At 40.2% G+C, this 19,513-nt stretch overlaps 2 protein-coding genes and 1 non-coding gene across 3 annotated transcripts; 1 reads left to right on the forward strand and 2 right to left on the reverse strand.

Annotated features, from left to right (window-relative positions):
- Positions 1 to 3,587: 3,587 nt before the first annotated feature.
- MAGT1 (magnesium transporter 1) lies at positions 3,588 to 15,645 on the reverse strand. The gene is made up of 10 exons (XM_055818182.1): positions 15,494 to 15,645; positions 14,228 to 14,397; positions 13,267 to 13,384; positions 11,823 to 11,963; positions 11,221 to 11,361; positions 10,794 to 10,883; positions 8,342 to 8,405; positions 6,249 to 6,323; positions 5,697 to 5,787; positions 3,588 to 5,010 (listed from the first exon to the last, which is right to left on the reverse strand). Exons 1-10 carry the CDS (start codon positions 15,590 to 15,592, stop codon positions 4,995 to 4,997), a joined length of 1,005 nt encoding a protein of 334 aa, XP_055674157.1. The 5' UTR covers positions 15,593 to 15,645; the 3' UTR covers positions 3,588 to 4,994.
- Positions 15,646 to 16,401: 756 nt separating this feature from the next.
- Positions 16,402 to 16,517, reverse strand: TRNAL-CAA (transfer RNA leucine (anticodon CAA)). Its single transcript has 2 exons — positions 16,480 to 16,517; positions 16,402 to 16,447 (listed from the first exon to the last, which is right to left on the reverse strand). It is a non-coding gene; the product is annotated as a tRNA-Leu (tRNA).
- Positions 16,518 to 16,717: 200 nt separating this feature from the next.
- LOC101916936 (cytochrome c oxidase subunit 7B, mitochondrial) lies at positions 16,718 to 19,149 on the forward strand. Its single transcript, XM_005238251.4, has 3 exons — positions 16,718 to 16,869; positions 18,291 to 18,415; positions 18,948 to 19,149. The coding sequence occupies exons 1-3, from the start codon at positions 16,833 to 16,835 to the stop codon at positions 19,020 to 19,022; spliced, it is 237 nt and encodes a 78-aa protein (XP_005238308.1). The 5' UTR covers positions 16,718 to 16,832; the 3' UTR covers positions 19,023 to 19,149.
- Positions 19,150 to 19,513: the final 364 nt, after the last annotated feature.

Here is a 19,513-nt window from a genome sequence, read left to right on the forward strand (position 1 = left end):
GCTGAATTTTAGTAATACCAAACAGCAGATTCAATAACACCATCAGTATAATCAATTGTCAATACCACATTTTTGAAAGACCAAAGTGTTACCTGCCTTCTAGCTAAGTTTTAGAAGGAAAAAAGTAAATTCATGTAACTGTGACTGCTACAAATTGCATTAAAAAAATGTAAAAAGCCTTTTTTTTTTTTTTTGCCAGTGGACAGATGAATTAAACCAGAAGCATTACCTATTCTTAGCCCTGCATTAGTATTCCAATAATGTGATTAAATTAAGAAGACAAAACCTTTCTTTTCTTCTTCTAAAGGATTTAAGTCTGCTTTATGGACTAATATCCTACTGATTCAGAATAACCAATAGAAATATTTATTACTATTATTCTGCAATATATTTTCTTATACTATTTCGTTAGGAGATGGAAGGTATTTGAAAGCAGTTTAAGAAAAACAAATTTAAATTGCCCCCAATTCACAACTTATTGCACATGAAAAAGAAATCTTATTGTGAGAAGAGGTCAAGATAGAGTAAGAATGGCAATATTTCCATGTCCAGTTACACCAGGACACAACAGCTGACACTAGTATGAGGTTGTCAAAAAACAGATTGTAGAAGTATAGTGAAACCTGCCTATGGACAGGTAACACATGCAGCTGCAGAGAAACGTCTTGCACATCTAGAAACATCTTGCACACCTAACATACCCACAGTTAAGTTTTGCCAGCACACAGGACCCCTTCCCCCCAGCTCTCTACTAACTGACTGCTGGCTGCTCCAACGTACCTGGAAGAATGAGGATTCAGAGCTTAGTTTGCAGGACAAACCAAGGGCCACTGTAGGGTCTCATCATACTGATTATTTTTTTTAATATAATGATAGTAATTAGTTTTCTTAAGTAGATATTAGCCTACTTTTAAGAAAAATGGCTGAAAGACATGTATAGTTATCAATCGAGAGTATTTTAATAACTTTATGTGCTCCTGACCTAGAAATACAAACTACATATACATCTCTTTCAGATTATTATCTGTGATAAAAGTAGCACAATTAATCCAGAACAATAAAACACTATGCTTAAATTCATTTTATAGGAATGAGCTTTTAAATGGAATAGATTCTGTGCAATGAAACTCATTCTCTATTCATCAGACAAAAAGCATGATAAAAACTGGAAACAGATGACTGCCTACTCAAGAGCTTGGGTTTATTCTTTGTTTTGCTGTTATTCTACTCCCCTTAATGAAGTTCCAAGTGATGGTGTGGCACCAGTTGAGTAGTGGCTTGTATTTGATAATTAAACCTTTTCAGCATGAGAAAGCAGAAAACATCAAGGTCCAAAAGCGAAACAAAGTGCCAGTACTTTTCCAAATCCTTTGTGAGAACTGATTTCTCTCAGCAGATGGAAAGCACTTTCAAATTAAAAAAAAAAATTATCTGATTTCAGTATAAGCTATTTGCTGTTATAGACTGGCTAATTTTCAAAAGAGACTATCAGAAACCATTGCTAACAAACCATGAAGGAACTCTACAGACCATTTTTCTCCCAACAAACTTCAGCTACAAGATACCACAACCTAGTATAATTTGATGTCACGTGCAGCATATCCCAACAAGCATAAATGCGTCAGGCCTCTGATTTTCTTCGGATGTTTCAAAAGTTTAGGAAGTTAAGCAACTGACTTTCTTCAGTACTTCTAAAACTTCTGCTTTGATTTGTCATGAATATAGACTAAGAATAAAAAAAAAATCAGTTATGCTTACTTTTAAACTTCTTTAACAAGGCACAGAATAGGTCTTGATGTACATTTAAGTTAGATGTCAAATAGTTGTGGCCATTTAGAAGCATCTGTGTTTTTATCCTAAAGCCTCTAGGCAGCCATCATCTCATCATATTCCCCAGTATCCCACTGCCTGCCAAAAGGTTTAATGTCTTCTTACCCTCACGTCAGAATGCATATTTATCATGTGATTGCATATGTCCACTCAGCCACAATGACATCACCTGCCATGGGATTAATTAAGGTTATTTGCACAAGCACCAAGCCATACACAGCAGATGCAGAGCTGAGCCTGTTTTCCACCTAGTTGGAGGGTTAAGCAGTTCTGCCCCTGAAGAGCACGTACTTAGGAAGAATCTCTGTTAAAAGCTTAACTGCAGAGAAAACTGCTAGGCACCACCATTAAGAGGCATGTTCTGTGCTGAACACTGGAATGGTTTGAAGACAGAAGCTTCCAGTAAATTGTAGACAACACAAACCATTACCTACATTAATCCAATTAAGATTTACTATCTTGCTTTGGCCTTAGCTCATCGAGCTCCTTAAATTACTACTAGCTATTATTCAAAAATATTTTAGAAACATACCACAGCCCCTTCTCAAAAGCAGAAAAAGCAGCAATCTTTGAGGCCAGCCACGTTAAAAAAAATACCCCACACAGTCCATTTTCAGCTAAAGAACATACCATTTCTTCCTTCTATTATAATAAGCGTTCTCTAAAGGTGAGCTTTTATAGTACTTCTGAGCTGTTTAATGACTCACTTGCTAAAGGAGATGGCCTCATCAAACTCCCAGTTTTTGCATACTGGTTCTTGAATGCATTACCTCATCCCACCTTTGTTCTATTGGTCCAGAACTGTACTATACTAACTAGTTAGCAAGATGCATGTGCCAATGGTCCCAAAAAATCACTCTGGTACCAATTACAGCTGGCCATTACCTCTCAACTGATGCACAAGATAAGTCTTTCTAGAATTGCACCCTCTCTAAATCCGCTGCAGGTCCTTGCAAGCACTCAATCTTCTCTTGCTCCACTATCACGCCTGTTCCCTCCTCCATGCACTTCAGTTTCAGCCTAGAGAGCACAAAAAATGCTTACTTTTTTCCTACAGTTTTTGCATTTCATATGTCAGCATGGAAAAAGAGGAAAATCCAAAGCTCTCAGTATTTATACCACTGTAAGCAGAAAGCCAACACATCTCCACTATCCATCAGCAGGATGTGCAACTATTAGGCAATATATGATTATATGCTTTTTAGAGGGACAGAATAAAATATGCACCATGTCACAGAAATTGGAAACTAGACTGAGAATTTAAGAAAAAACCTGTTACTTTTAGAATGAAACTGTAAGCAACTTTCACCTGCATGGCTAGTGACTTAAGTACAATCTAGAAGTTTATTGGAAGCATTGTACCAACAGGACAGGAAAATAAGCAACAGATACAACAATCCAGAGTTGTTCCAGGCTATCTGTAGTGCTAACTAGACTCCACCTCCAGAAACACTGTTAGTTAATCTGTCTAGGAACCCAGGAAGTCAAGATTTTCACCTCAGGACAGCTGTCAAAGACAGGTAAAAACCATGCAATTTTTATGCTACTAGTTGGCTACATGAGAAGACATCTCGTATTGTACATTTTGGGCTGTAATTTCCCTACATAAACACGTATGTGCTGCTAATCCAGTCTACTCAGCCATACTGAGATTATTCACTATATACAGACATTTTTATTAACACATTGAAGCAAGAGTGGAAGAAAAGAGGTTTGTTCTGTTTTATGTTCAAGTTCAAAAGACACAGGAGCAGGGATTAAACTAAAAAATTTTATTGAAACTTGTCCAAAATTCAGTCAGGCACACAATTTATCCATTCCACTAAGGCTTGTCATTTTGTATAGCATAGAAAAAAAAATGCATTTCAACAAGTTGAAACACCAAACAACTAAATTAGTGAAGTTAAGGCACTTGAGATGTGTGTTAATTTAGCAAAATTGCATAAAAATAACATTCTACTTTGAATGATATAGTCCTTTCTGAGATTCAATCTAAAGCATCCAAATTCTGTAACCTCTTGAGACAGGGGAGATGAAGAAGCAAGAGGCAAAAGTCTCATCATATTTTCCTCTGACTAGTAACCTCCAAGGCCACCACAGCCTATGGAAGGAAGATTAGTGAATCAGGCTGCACAGATTTCCTATAGTACAGATGCTGAAATATACAACAGTTTGGGGTGAGGCACAATGTCTTCCACTCAGGAATCCTTAAGGCAAAGTATCTTTGTGAGATGAGAGAACAAAACAAGAGAGCAAAAAGCACATGCATTCAATTGTAAGGCTAACAAATCTCTGTTGGGGTAACAATATCTATCCTGGAATTAGATCTCTGCCCACTCCCATATCCTCCCCAAGGCTAAAAACTTGGGAGAAAATAAATGGAGAACACAGAAACTTACATAGTGACCAAAAATCTGGTATTTTTGAGAGTGTGAATGTTGGACAGTATAAGAACAATTTTTTCCAGCTCCAAGCCAACATTCACAATTTAAATGCTGCAGTTTCAGCATTTAGCAAAGGAAAGTTTTTAAATGAATAACTGAATTAATAACCCAGTTCCACTTGTTGAAAATTCTCCCTTCATCTGTGAAACAACCCCTTGCATCATACAGCAGTTCAGTATTCAAAAATGAGATACAGCTCTAGGATATGCACATTCCACACCACAATCTTAAGTATTCTCCAAGGGTTGCACACAGACTGAAGGAAAACATTTCTAGGTATATGAAGATGTTTTCTCAAACTTAAAAAGGCATGAGAGAAAAGCTATCGTCACCTGCTATTTATCACTTTATTTTCTGTTTGTGCATATTTGAGGGGGAAAAAACCCACATGGTAAACAGATTATCCAATTGAACGTAAAGTACTGTTTCTAGTTAGCCTACAGAAATATAGTTCTAAGCATTAAGTTCTGAATTTCACTAGAAGGAGAGTTGTTTAAGAAGATGTAAAGCTTATGAAAGAGAGATTGCATCTTAATACTCTTGTGTCCTTCAGAGCAAATTGCTTGTTATATTTAAGGCACTACATGTCTTCTTTGGTTCAGTGTTTAACTATCTCATTCAGTGTAAAGAGGTAGCATGAACCATACGTATTCAGCTCTTCCATTCCATTACACACAATTTCAGTTGCCACCTTTCTGAAGGTACAGATTCTGGAATCCTTTAACTCATTAGGAAACTGCAGGAACAAAATAACATATTATTAATTTTATAAGAAACAAAAGGTGTGCAACATTCCACTTAGCTTTCATATATGCCAAGAAAATCAGAATGAGAAACTGGGCCTGATGCAACTATGATGCAAGCAGCTGTGGGGAAGACACTTAAAATAAGTCTTCTAGTAATGCAAAAGCCAAGATAACCACATCTTAGCTACAAGAAGTTTAGCAGTAGTACATAAGACCATTGCATAGAACGGAATAAAAGCTGACTGGTTATTGAACAGGGACTAAGCTCAGCTCTCTTCTGGTCTTGAGAAAAGTCTTATGAAATAAGTTTTATTATTTAGATATTTTTAAATAAGAAATGACTTCTCACAGAAAGGAGATAATATTTGCCTATTTCCCACCAAATCAGATTTCAGAAAATAGGCCCTTTGCCTATTTTTCTGTTCTGGTTTATATTATTACCACACAGGGAAATACAAGTCAGAAGGAACAGATACATTTGTAAGCACACAGTCCACATAAAACCCCAGACTTCTAGTATCACTCTCAATCTTTAAGCCCTCAGTTCCATCTACCCACTTCCTTCAGAAAAGCCTATGGTGTTCTAGCTCTATTGCAATGCACAGGAAAATGACAACTATAACAGCACACACACACACAAAAAAAAAAAAGAACCCAAAACCCAGAAAACACATACCTGTATGGATAGCCATGGTATTTAGACCTGAAGACAGACAGCAACCAGCTGAAGAATAACACCACCAAGCCAATACCAGCAATACACATAACTGCAAGAGATGCAGAGTAAGATTCCAGTAATGTGGCAGCTGTCCACAAAAACACTGCAGTGACTGGGGTTTTCAAAAGCATTCTGTAACGCTTAGAGATTTGCTCAGAGGAGACCTCTGTTAAAGTCACTGAGAAGAACTAAATTAAGACCATTAAAAAAAAAAATCCTCCAGTAATTAATTTTTATACCACTGCTTCAAGAGCAAGTCTGTCCCTCCTCCTCTCCCTTAGTAGCAAAATGCTGCAAAGCACCTTTATATTTCCCCACCTCCCAAAAGGGCTTTGAGTTTATCTTGCAGTTTGCTAAGCAACTCCAAGTTCTCCCAAAAAAATGATTCACTTCTGCTTAGAATTGGGAAGTGTACAAAAACCCACAGGCAAAAGCCTTTCTATTAAAGAGCATATAAAAAATCTTTACTGAATATGCCTTCTCTTAAGAGAGAAAAGTATTAGTACTTACTTTTTCTTTTCCCCACATCCATGTGAGAAGTAGCAGCTTCGTGGAGAAGTACCATTCCTAAAGTAACACCACCATCTATGAACGCTGTTTAAGGCTAAATCAACAAAATACAATAGACTCAACGCAATATACTCCTTCCTAATCTTGTAAATTCAGCTCCATACCTGGGGCATTAAAACTCACTGGAAAAATTAAAGGCTTCCCAGGCAAACCAGCAACTACAGGTGGGAAAAACAGCAACTGAAAGGCATTCATAATGTCAACTTTCAAAAGAAAATATATACAAAGTTTAAAAATATAGACTGGAAGATACGGTAGGCCTTCACACAAAATTAAAAACATGCATTTATTATCTCAGCTTGTAATGAAACCGCATTTCTTACCAGAGAGCTCAGTCCACTCCTACTACTGTTCTACTCCACTGGAAAATCCCAAAAGGAATTAAACTTCTGCATTTTGCTCCACTAACAGAATGAATAAAATGCATGAAATATTTAATCTAACAAAGTATCCTTCAAGTAGCAGTATTTCAGTCTTTTCTAGTTCTTCAATTAAGAAAAAAATAAATTACCGTTTGTAAAATTAAGGAAGCACAGACAACTCAGCCTGACATCTGCAAAGAATGAATCCTAGCAAAGCAAAATAGTGGATCCAGTGGAACAAAAGACAAGAGTTCCCTCAGATTTCATTCCATTTCACTATAGATGTTCAGTCCCAATCCTCCTCTTGAAATGAGACATACTTATTGTTGACTGTAATGGGACTGTTAGGAAATCTTTCCATTTCAGATGCAGTCTGCCTTCAGCACAAGAGGAAACTGACTTCAGCCTACAGGAACCTTGCCAGCTTCTACCATTTTAAATGTCTCCAGCAACTGGTAGATTGGGTCCATAACATGGATAGCAATAATACAAACATCAACAAAAAGTTTCTAGGTTGAATTTGACTGAGTGTGTGTCAGAAGTACAGTAATAATTAGAAAAAAGATCAGAAGTTCCCCTCCAAATGGATGGTTTAAGTTAAAAAAAATTTTGATAATGAATACACAGCAAGAGAGTAAAGTTCTTTTAGCACTAGCATATTTAAACATCAATTGCTTACTTTCTGTTATTTTACTACAAAAACTCCGGTGTGTTGCTTGCTGAAATTAGAATTTTGAGCAGATAAAACAAGAGAAAAGGGAGAAATTGGCAGAAGTCATTCTGTTAAAGAACACTGCTGCTGCCAACGACTTGTTAATCACTGTCAAGCACTGAAGAGGATGGGTACTTTGAATGAAGTTTTGAAATTATGTCCCTGTAGTAAGTCTGCTATTCTGTATATTTGTGTAGTATAAAATGTAAGCAATTTGAGACTGTGAAGCTGAAAGAAAAAAGGTATTATAAATAAAATATATAAATCCTGAATATAAAGGACAAAAGTATGCACAGGCTAACACAGATAACGGAACAAGGAAGAAATGCTCGAGTGAGATACGACTAAAGTTACAGATGATGGATCAAAAACATACAATGCGAGAACAAAAGGAAAGAACAGGAATTTTGTTCTTATGACTCTAAAGAAACATTTTTATACAAATGAGAATGGTAAAAACTCTTAACCTGCAAGTTTCTGCTTGCCTTTCTTGATAGCATAATACTGGCATGGAAAAATCATGAATTGTTAGCATGAACAAGTGGTGAGAATAAAAGTAAAGAAGGTAAGCAAAGAAATAAAAGAAGAAAGATCAGTAACAGAGGAAGGAATTCAACACCAAAGCACGAACTAAGTGAGACCGGAAAAGATGGAGACACGCACAGAGGAACAGAGGCTATCCTGAAGAACCTTGTTATTCCACAAAGATCCACACCTTCAACACTATCCAATTCAGTCATTATGCAAGGAAGGCAGCAGTGAGAAAGCAGTAAGTATTTTTCTATTCAACTTAGAGATCACCGGCATAGGAAAAGCGTAAGTTGTCATTACAGAAAGGCTCTACAAGCTTCTGCATCAGTATTAGGTGACAGTTAGAAACCTTGAGAAAGTACCCCAATAGAAAAGGCAGCCAACAGAAAACTCATCACCAACCACATGCTTCTCAGCAGGAAGGATACTAAACAGAAGAACAATGTGTGTTTCTGCCACAAACTGGGCCTGACTGCTCCCATGGATATAGTTCTGTAAGAGACAAAGAGTAATTGATTTTAATACTGGAGTCAACTTTGGCATGATTAACAGCAGCTATGGAGCTTGAAATGAAGTTTTTGCACTGCCTCTTTCAGGAGACCAAACAAAGTTGGAGCATGAACAATTTCATCAGTTGATCACCAATTTTTGGGGGGAGGTGTCAGCATCAAAAATCCTTCTATTAACATGCACAATCAGCCCAATGTACCGTTCAGATTATAGCAAGTGCTGCTACACCCTTCATGGTCCAGATCCCCTGTTCAGCAATAATTACCTGAATTACCATAATTACGCTCTCCTGCACCCACTGTGATCCAAGTCTGATCCACACCCTGACTTTCTTAGGTTACATACACTGCTCCTCAGCTTGGAACTCTTCAATCTACATGTGAACCCTACTCACTTGGCTCCAGAACCAAGCCTCTGATACCTTTTTCATGGCACACCAGGAAAAGAAACATCACTACCAATACCACTGAAGCTTTATTTGTCAGTCTCAAAAAGGCTTAGGAATGATGTAAAGAGGAAACAAAAGGAAGCATTTTCAAGAAAGCATTTAAAATATGAGAACTTTGACTCAGTAAGTCAACTCAGTTTTATTTACATTAGTAGTTTACTAACCAACTAGGTTAACAGAAAATTTGAGATTTGTGAAGGAATACCATTTTTTAATCCCTTATGGGAAGCTCTACATCACTATGGTTGTGATGTTATATCTAAGTAGAAAGATAAAGTTTGATAAGCAGATCCAGAGGGCCTGACCCACCTAACCAGGCATGAGAAGACATTTCACCAAGTTAATTCCCTTCTGAATAAAGTATGTGAGAAAAGCCAATATGTGACATGTAAGCACCTGAAGAGATGCAATGCTGTCAATACATTCTGACTACTTTTACATTCTCATTCTGTATTATGTACAGAGCACTGTATTCCAAGTGATGTTAAAACTTTTTTCCTCCCTCAGAAATGAGATTTCCTAAGTCAAAGATCACTAGACATTAATCTACCTCAAAAACCTCAGAAAGATGTTTTTTATATGTAAGTCATTAGATGGGTGTATAAGATTAAAAAAAAAAGAGCAGGTTAAACATGAAAATGCCAGGCTCAGAAACAAGACTGTTTAGCATGTAATACTCAACATAAACACCTTTATTTTGCTGTTAGTAATTCAGAACTATCATGTCTCTACCAATAGAGGATAACAAGACAGGAAAGCAAACATCACAGGTAAATAAATGCTGAAAAGAAAACATGAAAACAAACAGGAATAGTTAAAAGATGCATAGGGAGTCACAGAAATGGAAGAGATCAGGTAGTTTAAAATAACCTACCCTCAGAATCTAAGCAAAAGAGCATTGTCATGCTTCCTCCAAAATGTATCCCTTTTTTTACATTTTGGAGAGATGGAAGGAATGCTTACCTTCGGTTCTGAACCAATGCGGAGCCCCCCCCAACCAAAAAACTTCGCAAATAGCTTTGGTTACTCTGTATGCTATCCTCTTTACCTTAGGGCATTATTTTAGTACCTTCTTAGCTTTCTGTGATTACCAGAATAATCGAAGTTTCCACACACAAAAAGACCTTGAACTCTCTAGGTATTAACACAACAAAAATAAACTCCAGGGTAACTCTCTGGAACTAGTCTGTCCCCTTTCCAGCTGAGTACCATCCATATGACTGCTGCCTAATGCTTTATCGCATGGAGCCGTTTCCAACAAGAAACTGAAGGTGCTGCTAGGTAGTAAATGTATCTTAGTATTTCTCATCTGATTAAGAACTGCATTTTCTATTCTATCTTTTAAAAGCTTAGTACTGAGCACAGAAAGCAATACACTTAGGAAACCCTTAAGCATCTGTCCTTAGTCTTAGAAGATCACAGAACTAACACCACCATTCTTATGGAATTAATGAATTATCGAAGAGAAGATGGTAGGAATGACCTTCCTGTTCTAGGTAACAGGTGAAATCGCCCCACAGCAATTACAGAACAGAGCACTTTGGTTTAAGAGCAGTATTTTGTGATGGTTTTAGCACTAAAGCAGGAGTTTGCTAACAGAGTTTCTTCCTTGTATTTCAGCCAAGAAAAGGATAAAGCTAATTGGAAGAAAATTTAAATTTGACTGGAGCTCTCACATTCCTTCTGTTTCACACAAAACCAAACCCCTCTTTCACAACCATATTTTAAGAGAAGACAGATCCTCTCTGAACTAATCAACAGCTCTCTACTTCGCCTTGCTCACTGCAGGAGAGGTTAGCCTCACTGACAGACAAAGAAAGAAGCCAAGAACAGAATCTGCTCTCTGATTTGCTTCTTTTAATATCAGCCTTATTTTGCAGAAATAAAACAAATGTAGAAAATAAAACTAAGAAAAGACTTACCACTTGTCCTGTATGGGGATTCTTATGAGCATAGGGTGGACCTCTAATGTGGTTCCACATCTGGCCTGATGTCATTGCTAACACAAAACACTGAAAAGGAAAGAAGAAACACTATTTAATAAGGACTTTCTTCCTATTATTTTTTACCCAATTTCTTTTTAATTTTGTACCCAGAAGCACTGGTTTAGAACACAATCTTAGGCTAGGCATTGTCCTACCTTTTATTTGTATAAAAGGCATCTAATCAAGCGTTACCTGAGTTGAAAAGACCAAGATTAAGTAATATTATCAGACTACCAAAATGTAAACCTAAATGCACCTCATTTGCCTCTACCAGGCTTATGCATCTTTAAGTACAAAAGCTTTTAAAGACTTGATTAGCTACAAAACCTACAACAACAGGCAGACAAGAGTTATAACAACTCACCAAAGCAGCAAATGCCCAGCCAGTTTTGTTATACAGAAAATCCAGATTGCTTCCACGCAAATATACAAGGCCTCCGATGACAGCCAGCAGCAGTCCTAGCATCAACGGTCCAGCATAGTTTGGTGGCCTTATCACACGAATCTGAACACAGGATATTTAAAATTATTTTCCCTCAGTGGGATTACACATTGTATCTGCACTGCTGCTAACAACATCCACAATATATTAGAGTGGGTTAATAGATTTTCTACATAATAGATCTGACTTGGAAAGTAATGCTTCTTCCCCTGCTACTGTAACTTCAGTTTTATACACCTTTACCCTACCTATTAATTTTCTCTTCCATAGGAAGAGAAAGAAGGAAATTAGTTTTACCATCTTATCAAATACCGAATTACACAAAATATTACAACACTGAATGGACATAAAACTTGATATATGCCCAAACATGTGCCCAAACTAGATTTTGTAGATGAGAACTATTTAGACCATGTGAGAGCAGATCATTAGCCACAGATCACAACTGACACATTTCACAGCTGGAATTCTGCAGTAAGGGAGTGCTACAGAGGTGGTGGTGGGGAAAGTCTGTATATACTTACATTGACATCAGTTCTGTCAGCCACCCAACGAGCAAGCTGTTCAGCTGCAAAGCCACGCACCTGAAGTTCGTATGTGTCACCCCGTTTAGGCTTGCCTTTAGCAGGAAAGTTAATGAAGGTTGGAGCAGAATTCATGTTTAGCTGTATGCAGAAAATTCATAGAAGATGACAGCAACATGAAAGTCTGTTTAGTAACACAATTCTAGACCATTTGCATCTTGCAACATCATCATTAAATCAATAAGAAAAACTGTTTAATACATAGATTTCATTGTCAGTAACTTAAAAAAAGTAAAAACAGAACACAGTAGCTTGCATTACTGTGTTTCATAAAAGTAATCAAGGTAGTCCTGCAGTTTCCCTTTTGCATTCCAGTTTTCTCCTTTTAGTACTTAGGAATAATTTTTTTTAGCTCTGTCACTAGCAGAGCTGGATGTCTTATTAAAAAAAATTTAAGCAGGCTTTTTTATTTTTAACACAATTGTGCATGCTTTCTGAAGTGACTGACATTTCTTTGTTAGCACTCAGATCTATAGCTACTGATTCAAAAGATTCAGACCAGGTAAGAGGACATTATAATAAGTAAATAAAAGGAAAAGATAGAACTGCATTTTGTAAACTACTAACACTGCTTTTCCCGTAGCATTTCAGGTTTTTTTTTTAATGTTTCTTCTTTAACTACTACTTTTGGGAGAGAAATCTGGGAAATAGAAATATATACAATAATCTATGAAGACCATAGCTTCATGAATGAATTTTTCATGCAACACTATGGGAAAATTGATCAAGAGTAAAAGACATTCCTCTCCACTCCTCCAGTCCAAAAGCTTCCATTTAATAAAACATCATTGCCTAAATTGTGTAGCTTTTAAATAGAGACAAGTATCTCTTAAAAAAAAAGTTAAGACTTGCAAAACTATAATGAACTATTAATGTGATCTGCAATTGCAAGCATACATGGAAAGAACTCATACATCTAAAAAAAAAAATGGTTACATAAAGTTAGCCAAAGACCAAAACATCCAGGTACTCAACAAGAAGTTAGCCCATACTGAAAGCCTAATCTAGCACACTCTAGTAATCTAAAAGTTGTAATAGCTGTTCCTAATGACATCGGTGCTTTCTATCTTGCCTCTTTGTGTATCATAGAAAAATTCAATTAAGAATTACACCGTGTTACTACAGGAGACAATCTCAGAAAACAGTGTCATAGAAGCCAGTTCACTCCTTGTACCTATTGCAGATTTGTTAGTTCTGTTAATATTACTGCCAACATGCTACTGTCCTCTGCTCTTGTCATTTCTTCTGAACAGCAGCTTTTAGCTTCTCAATTATTTCTTTAATCATTGTTACACTAAATTTTGTATACATCTTTACCTTCTTGCCCTCAGTCTCCAAAACCCAAGTTAAAAATAACGTTAAAAGAGAAAAAGAGAGACCTTACCATCTGAAATACATCTGAGCCTTCATCGAAATCTACCATAGCAAAAAAAATCTTATTGGTAAATGCACTGGAATATCGCCAGGAGTTTGCCAGAATCTGGTATTCCTCATCAGCTTGCCTGTAAAACACACAAAGTGAGACACTGTATCACATGTTTGTCCAGAGCAGAAGTTACAAAACAGCTGAGGGAGCTGTAGTCACCCCACCCCATTACTGATGCCTCCCACACAACCTGACATTAACTTTCTAGTTAAGTCCAGACAATCTTCTAACAATCAAGTGAAGCACTTGACACCACTGTTGTTTTTTTTTTAAATGCAAGGGCAAGTTTTGTTGAGTCCATGAACACAAGCAGTGGTAATTTCTAATTGAAATGTGAAATGGAACCCAGCTGCTCATGATTTGCTAGACAACAAGATACCAAATCGAGTCCAGGTGTGCCCTCATTTCCATGTCAGAGGATGGGAAACCATTTAATTTCAAGTAACCAGGTATAAAAATAATCTTTACAGACCTCTGCCACCTCCAGATTAATACATGAAAGCCATAATATGGTTAAGGATCCAACATATTATAGTTGTAAATAAGCAAGTGCCAAACATATTAATTAACTTTTAGATTGCATGGCCAGCAGTAATTCTACAAACATTTCTCCAGCAGCTCATACCAGGAAAGTTGAGTTTTCACCCCATCTTTCTCCAGAAGCCTATCAGTGTGAACGCTGTTTCTGCAAAGCACTGATTATCTTAGGAGCGAGATAAATAATTAAGGACTATGTTATATTCTCACATACATATTACACATATTCCACACATTTAATTTCAAGTAAAATCCTGCTATAATGTGCCCAAATATAATCTTCCCACATAGGCAAAAAGCTTTATCCCAGTCTTAAATGTAATTTCCTACAAAGCACGTGATGACTTTCAAGTTCTAATTTAGGACTAAATTAAGCCCGTACTTGCACACAACACACTGTCTGTGAGGCTGAAGAGCAGTGAACATCACAATCACCGAGTAATTTCTGGGCGGTGCCTTTACAAGGCGTCGAAATTTATCTCCATTCATTCGAATAACGGATCTTTTACTCGCCCACTCCATTAGCTGGTTCACTTTTTCTGACAACACCATCTGAAAATAAAGCCAGAAAAACACTTGGATTTTTGGTGGGTTTTTTCCTAGTCTCACAGTACACTCTTGAAGGTTTCTAGATGTGACATAACAAACATCTGCACCGTATTTCATAAGAACACTGCTCATGTTACGTGATACTTCATTAAGATTCTTGAAGGCATTTGCAGGTCCATTTGATAGTCAGGTTAATATTATTCTTTTACTTGAGCCACTCAGTATTTGAGCTTAAGCACTTTGCCTTTAAGCACTTGGCTTTACACACGCTGGTGAAGACCCAAGACCATTCAGCTCACTAGTACTTTCTCACATTGCTAACTGCACAGATTTCTTTCAGGTGCACACCTCAAATCATGCCACAGCATTTGGTCAGTACCAAACATCGCTCTGTTTCCGATTTCAAAGCTCGGTGGCAGCGGAATCAGCACTAGTGATGGAAGCACCATGCGGGTGAGCTCCACCACCAATGGTCAGCATGGCCAGACAAACCTTGACGCAGCGTGTACCTGGGGAACAGGTGAGTGCTCGGCACTAAGCTCTTTTTAAAGCCAAGCCAACCAATTCTGCAACGTTATACAAAGAAGCGCTAGATAAGCGACAATCCCCCCCAGATGTTAATTTATCACAAACTACTTCTTACTAACACCTTCCTTCAGATGAGTACTTTAAGGTAAATAATGAACTAACTCTTCCGTGACTCCTACCTGCCTGAAGCCGTACAGAGCCCTCGGAGCCGGCTGTGTGGGACTACGTGACACCACCGAGGCCGGGCAGGCACCCACCCACCCCTCGCACTGCCGGGCCACCACGCTCCCGCAGCGCTTTCTACAACAATACGGGAAGAAGCTGCATTTAAACGCACTCAAAGGTACAAGGAAAAGGAGACCTGTAGGATTCTAAAGAGGCAGCCGCTCCGCTGGGCCCGCGGCCGCGGGCTGCCCCTCAGGGCCGCGGGGGCCTCAGGGCCGCGGGGGCCTCAAGCTGAGACCCGCGGGTGTCCCAAGCTGGGGCCCGCCCAGCCCCGCTCGGCGCTACACAGCCCCGCTCAGCACTGCACGACCCCGGCACGACACGGCAGAGCCCGGCGGCACCTCACCTCCTTCCGCTTCTGCCCCGCGGCGCCCGGCCCGCTCCAGGCCAGCAGCAGCAGCAGCGCCAGCACCGGCACCGCCGCCATGGCCGCCCCGCGCCCCATTGGCCGGCCCCGCCCGACCGGCAGCGCGGTCCCGCCCACTCGCTTCCTATTGGCGGAAGCGCCGGCCCGCCACTCGCTGACGGCTTTCTATTCGCTGAAGCTCTGTCCAGCACGGGCTGCCGCTAGCCCATAGGAGCGCGGCAAGCTGGAGCCGTGCGATTCGTGAAACGTGGAGGGAAGGCGGGCCGTGCCGCGCGGCGGCGGCCGGGTCCCCTGGAGACGGGGGCGCCGCAGTTTGGGGGGTGCCCCCTTCTCTGCCCTGCTGCAGCAGCCCCTTACCTTCAGGGTACGCCCGGGCTTTCCTCAGCACCTGTGGCTCTTTAAACGCTGCAAACTGCTGCGCAGCCGCAGTGTGCTTGGGCCGCCCGGGGTCCCGGGGGGCTGGCACAGCGGCGAGGGGCCCGGCCTTCACCTCGGTAAGCGCCAAGAAACCAGAAAAGGAATCTGGAATAAAACACCAAGGAGCTTAATTGGTAGCTCCCCAAAGTCATACGCTGGTTTATTTTTAAACACGCATGTATATTACTGTCTTGTGAGTTAAGGAGATTATTAAAACCGCAAACGCCCTCGGGAAATCCTCTGCCGGTGTGCGATGAGTGAGGGACCTTCAAGTGTAATCCCACGCAAAGATGTGGGTTCACTCACGCTTCGTTTTGTATTCCTCTGTTCGAGGACGCGTACACTATGGAAATTATTTCCGGCTCCGCGAGCCTCGCTGCAACTTCTACTTGCACTAAAATCTGTGGCTTTAGGTGTTCGGCGCATTTATTAATTAAATTCACACGGAAAAGGAAAAAATAAAAAAGTGGTGTCAGAAGTGGGATTCGAACCCACGCCTCCATACGGAGACCAGAATACCCAACCCGCTACGGGAAGGCGCGGAACGCCTTGAGTCTGGCGCCTTAGACCACTCGGCCATCCTGACACTGTGCTTGCAGTTGCCGCCGGGAGGCTCTTACTGCTGTGCCCGGGCCGCGCCGCTTTCGCCAGCCTTCCGTGGGGAGTGTAAATTGGAGGGGAGCGCCTGCCTCTTACTCTACCCCTGCCGCAGCGCTCCCCCGGCTCTGGCCCAGCCGTACCGAGACGGCCCCTTTCCCCCGCCACGGCGGCTCCGCTACCCGCAGGGCTCCGCTCGGTGGCGCAGCGCGGCGGCGACTTCCGGCGCCACCATTTTGTTTTTCACCGCTCGCCAAGGGTACCCGCGTCCTGCCGGGCCCGCCGAACCGAGCCGTTTGTCGGCATGTTCCCTGTGGCGAGGGCTGCTCTTAGCCTCACCGGTAAGCACGGGGGAGTTTGTGGGGAGGAGGCGGTTTCCTCAGGGGTCTCCCGGCGGTTTCCTGCCTTCCCTGTGAGCACTGTCCCTGAACGGTCCCTGGGCTCGCTTCGTTCCCGGTGGAGGGTCGTGAGGGCGGCCGAGGGGCTGCGGGCGGCTCTCGCCGTCCTTCGTCTGCTGCTTTTGTTGTTGTTATTGTGCTTTGTTTTTCTCTGCCTCGTGTATTTCCTAGCAGCTTTTACCTGAGCTGACCTTGGGTTCCCTTCCTCGGTGCTTTTCCTCTTTGATAACTAAAGGTTCATCCAGGGCTTGTCACCTGAGGTGGCAGGGGTACTCGGTGACAGCCCTTAAGCTCAGGGCAGAGTGACTCCCTCGCTGACAGACCCCCTGGTGCCAGACCGGGCCTCTCACATCTGCTCCTGGTTCGTGAGGTGCTTAGCCCGAGGTACACACACCTAAAATAAACGTTTGGTAGATGTTCAAGCTTCTTTTTTTCTGTTTATCGACCCCTTATGCAGCCTCACAGAGCATGCTAGGGATGTAGTAGCATTATGGGTCTTGCCGTCATCTTCTCTAGTGTTTGGGTAAACGTGAACCATTGACCTGAAACTAAAAGATTGTATTTTATAATGTCTGTCTTTACACGCACATCGCTGTAAATTGCTGTTAATCAAAGCATCATCAAATGTTTTGTATGCAACTACTAAACAGCCTCGGTGTTCTGAAGCTGGTGGTTTGATTCTTCACTCTTGTCTTCTCCTTAATAAGTTTACCTTTTATATTGTATGTCATACGTTCTGTCACTAGCAGATATCCTCCTGTATTTCTTTCTCTTATTATTTACCTCATGCGAAGGCCCACAGTTATTTCCATTTCCTTCTCCAGCTCCCTCCCCTCCCTTCAAAAATCTTGAAGGAACGAGAAAGTTGTTTTACCCATACCCACTGTCTTCAACCCCTTAATTTGATGGTGAGCTTCATCCTGAAATGCTTATATTAGTTATGTGTACTGACAATAAAGGTATTTACATACGGAAATATGAAACTTTTAAGTACCAGATGAAATATTTTATTGGAGAAATAGTAGGACTCAAAAGTGTACTTGAATTTCCACACAGAGGGCCCAAAGAAAACATATTAATGACAAAAGGTAACTTGGGGGATTCTCTTACGGGGATTAGACTTCAGGAATAAATTTCTGGAGAGAAACTGGGAGAGCTGAAACAAAATGCAAGGCTTTCCGTGTATCCTGTGTTTTGGAATCATTCCAAAGCTCTTTAAGTCCAAAAGATTAAATTTTTTTCAGCTTTTCTTGAAGTCTTTTAAGGCTTACTCTTGCCTCTCTGTTGGTAGGAGATGGGGATTGTGGTTTGCATGTATATTTTGGTTGATTTCTGTACTTCTAATTCTCTTTAACATTCATTAGCTCGTGGCTTTCAGCGTACTGCCGTAAGACAAGCTCATCGCAAACATGAGCCTGACTTCCATGATAAATACGGAAACCTGGTACTCCTTGGTGGAACCGCAGTTTTTACAGCTGTCTGGGGATATGTAAGTCATTCTTTTTTTTACCACTCCATTGTGACTGTAGCTGTAAACGTGCAAACCATTACATTTCAGAAGAGCTTACTTGTTTGAAATAACTTATGTGATCAGAATTTAGGAGCTTTTTATGTAAGCGAACAGTAATGCAATAGAGATGAAGGGTGTGTTAGTTCATATACTGATTTATTACACATGTTTCTGGGTCAGTCTATTGCTCATTTTTAAAACCTAGTAGAAACCCAAGTCTTTTACTGGGGATTTCTAAGCTATACACGTGGAGCTTTTAGCAGAAAAATTTCTAGGCGATAACAGTATCATGATGGGATTTTACGTTACAGATTCTTTGTTCTAAAGCTAGATATTTTGAAATAGAAAATGGAAGTATTTAAGTATGAAATACAAATATTTCCACTTGCTTTATTAGAAGATGAACGAGATGTCATGTTCTAATACAAGAAATCTAAACATTAGAAATTGCTCTCTATCAGAAGGTGTCTTTGATTTTGGAGTTAATAATCCTGATTTTATCCTCCTACAGGTGTTAACACAAGCTGGAATTCAATGGGGCTTGTCACCTGTTGGCAGAATCACTCCAAAAGAATGGAGAGAGTAACAGCCTTTGCTTATAATGAACTGGTCTAAACTTTCACTGAAGAAATGATCATATAATGGCATTTGTTTCCTGATTACCACTTGTACGCGGTGGCATTCCTGCTCTAATAAACATACCTAGAAACCTGCCTGGCTCTTCTAGGTTTCATTTACATTCTGTGTCTACTGAAGTATAAGAAGTACTGTAAAAATTCAATATAATTAAATCATGTTTTAGGTAGCCACAGTTGTTCCTGTCAAGGTCACTAATGGATAATGGACAAATCCAAAACGTGGTGGAGTTATCCAGCCAGCCAGATGCGTGTGCTTAAATGAACCTCCCGTGATCTTTGTAGTGGCAATGCATATCCCTTTACCTCTGACTTCTGTTGCACATCTAATGACAACGTTGAGATCCTGGTTTTTTCCACAGATGTATTTTTATGTCATGAATCGCTCTACAAATGTTGCTTCTCTCAGAGGCTTTTGAGAGTTGCAAAGAACTTGCTGTAG

Source organism: Falco peregrinus, chromosome 13 (assembly GCF_023634155.1).
Source record: "Falco peregrinus isolate bFalPer1 chromosome 13, bFalPer1.pri, whole genome shotgun sequence".
NCBI lineage: Eukaryota > Metazoa > Chordata > Aves > Falconiformes > Falconidae > Falco > Falco peregrinus.

What these genes read in the sequence shown, in the direction of transcription:
- LOC101916936 (XM_005238251.4), top strand. Translation starts at nt 16,833, where the DNA reads ATGTTCCCTGTGGCGAGGGCTGCTCTTAGCCTCACCG. An exon ending in GGCTGCTCTTAGCCTCACCG is followed by an intron (nt 16,870 to 18,290) that starts GTAAGCACGGGG and finishes AACATTCATTAG; the next exon opens with CTCGTGGCTTTCAGCGTACT. An exon ending in TTACAGCTGTCTGGGGATAT is followed by an intron (nt 18,416 to 18,947) that starts GTAAGTCATTCT and finishes ATCCTCCTACAG; the next exon opens with GTGTTAACACAAGCTGGAAT.
- MAGT1 (XM_055818182.1), bottom strand. Translation starts at nt 15,592, where the DNA reads ATGGGGCGCGGGGCGGCCATGGCGGCGGTGCCGGTGCTGGCGCTGCTG. An exon ending in ATCCCCATACAGGACAAGTG is followed by an intron (nt 8,406 to 10,793) that starts GTAAGTCTTTTC and finishes TGTCTCTTACAG; the next exon opens with AACTATATCCATGGGAGCAG. An exon ending in GGATGTGGGGAAAAGAAAAA is followed by an intron (nt 5,788 to 6,248) that starts GTAAGTACTAAT and finishes CATCTCTTGCAG; the next exon opens with TTATGTGTATTGCTGGTATT.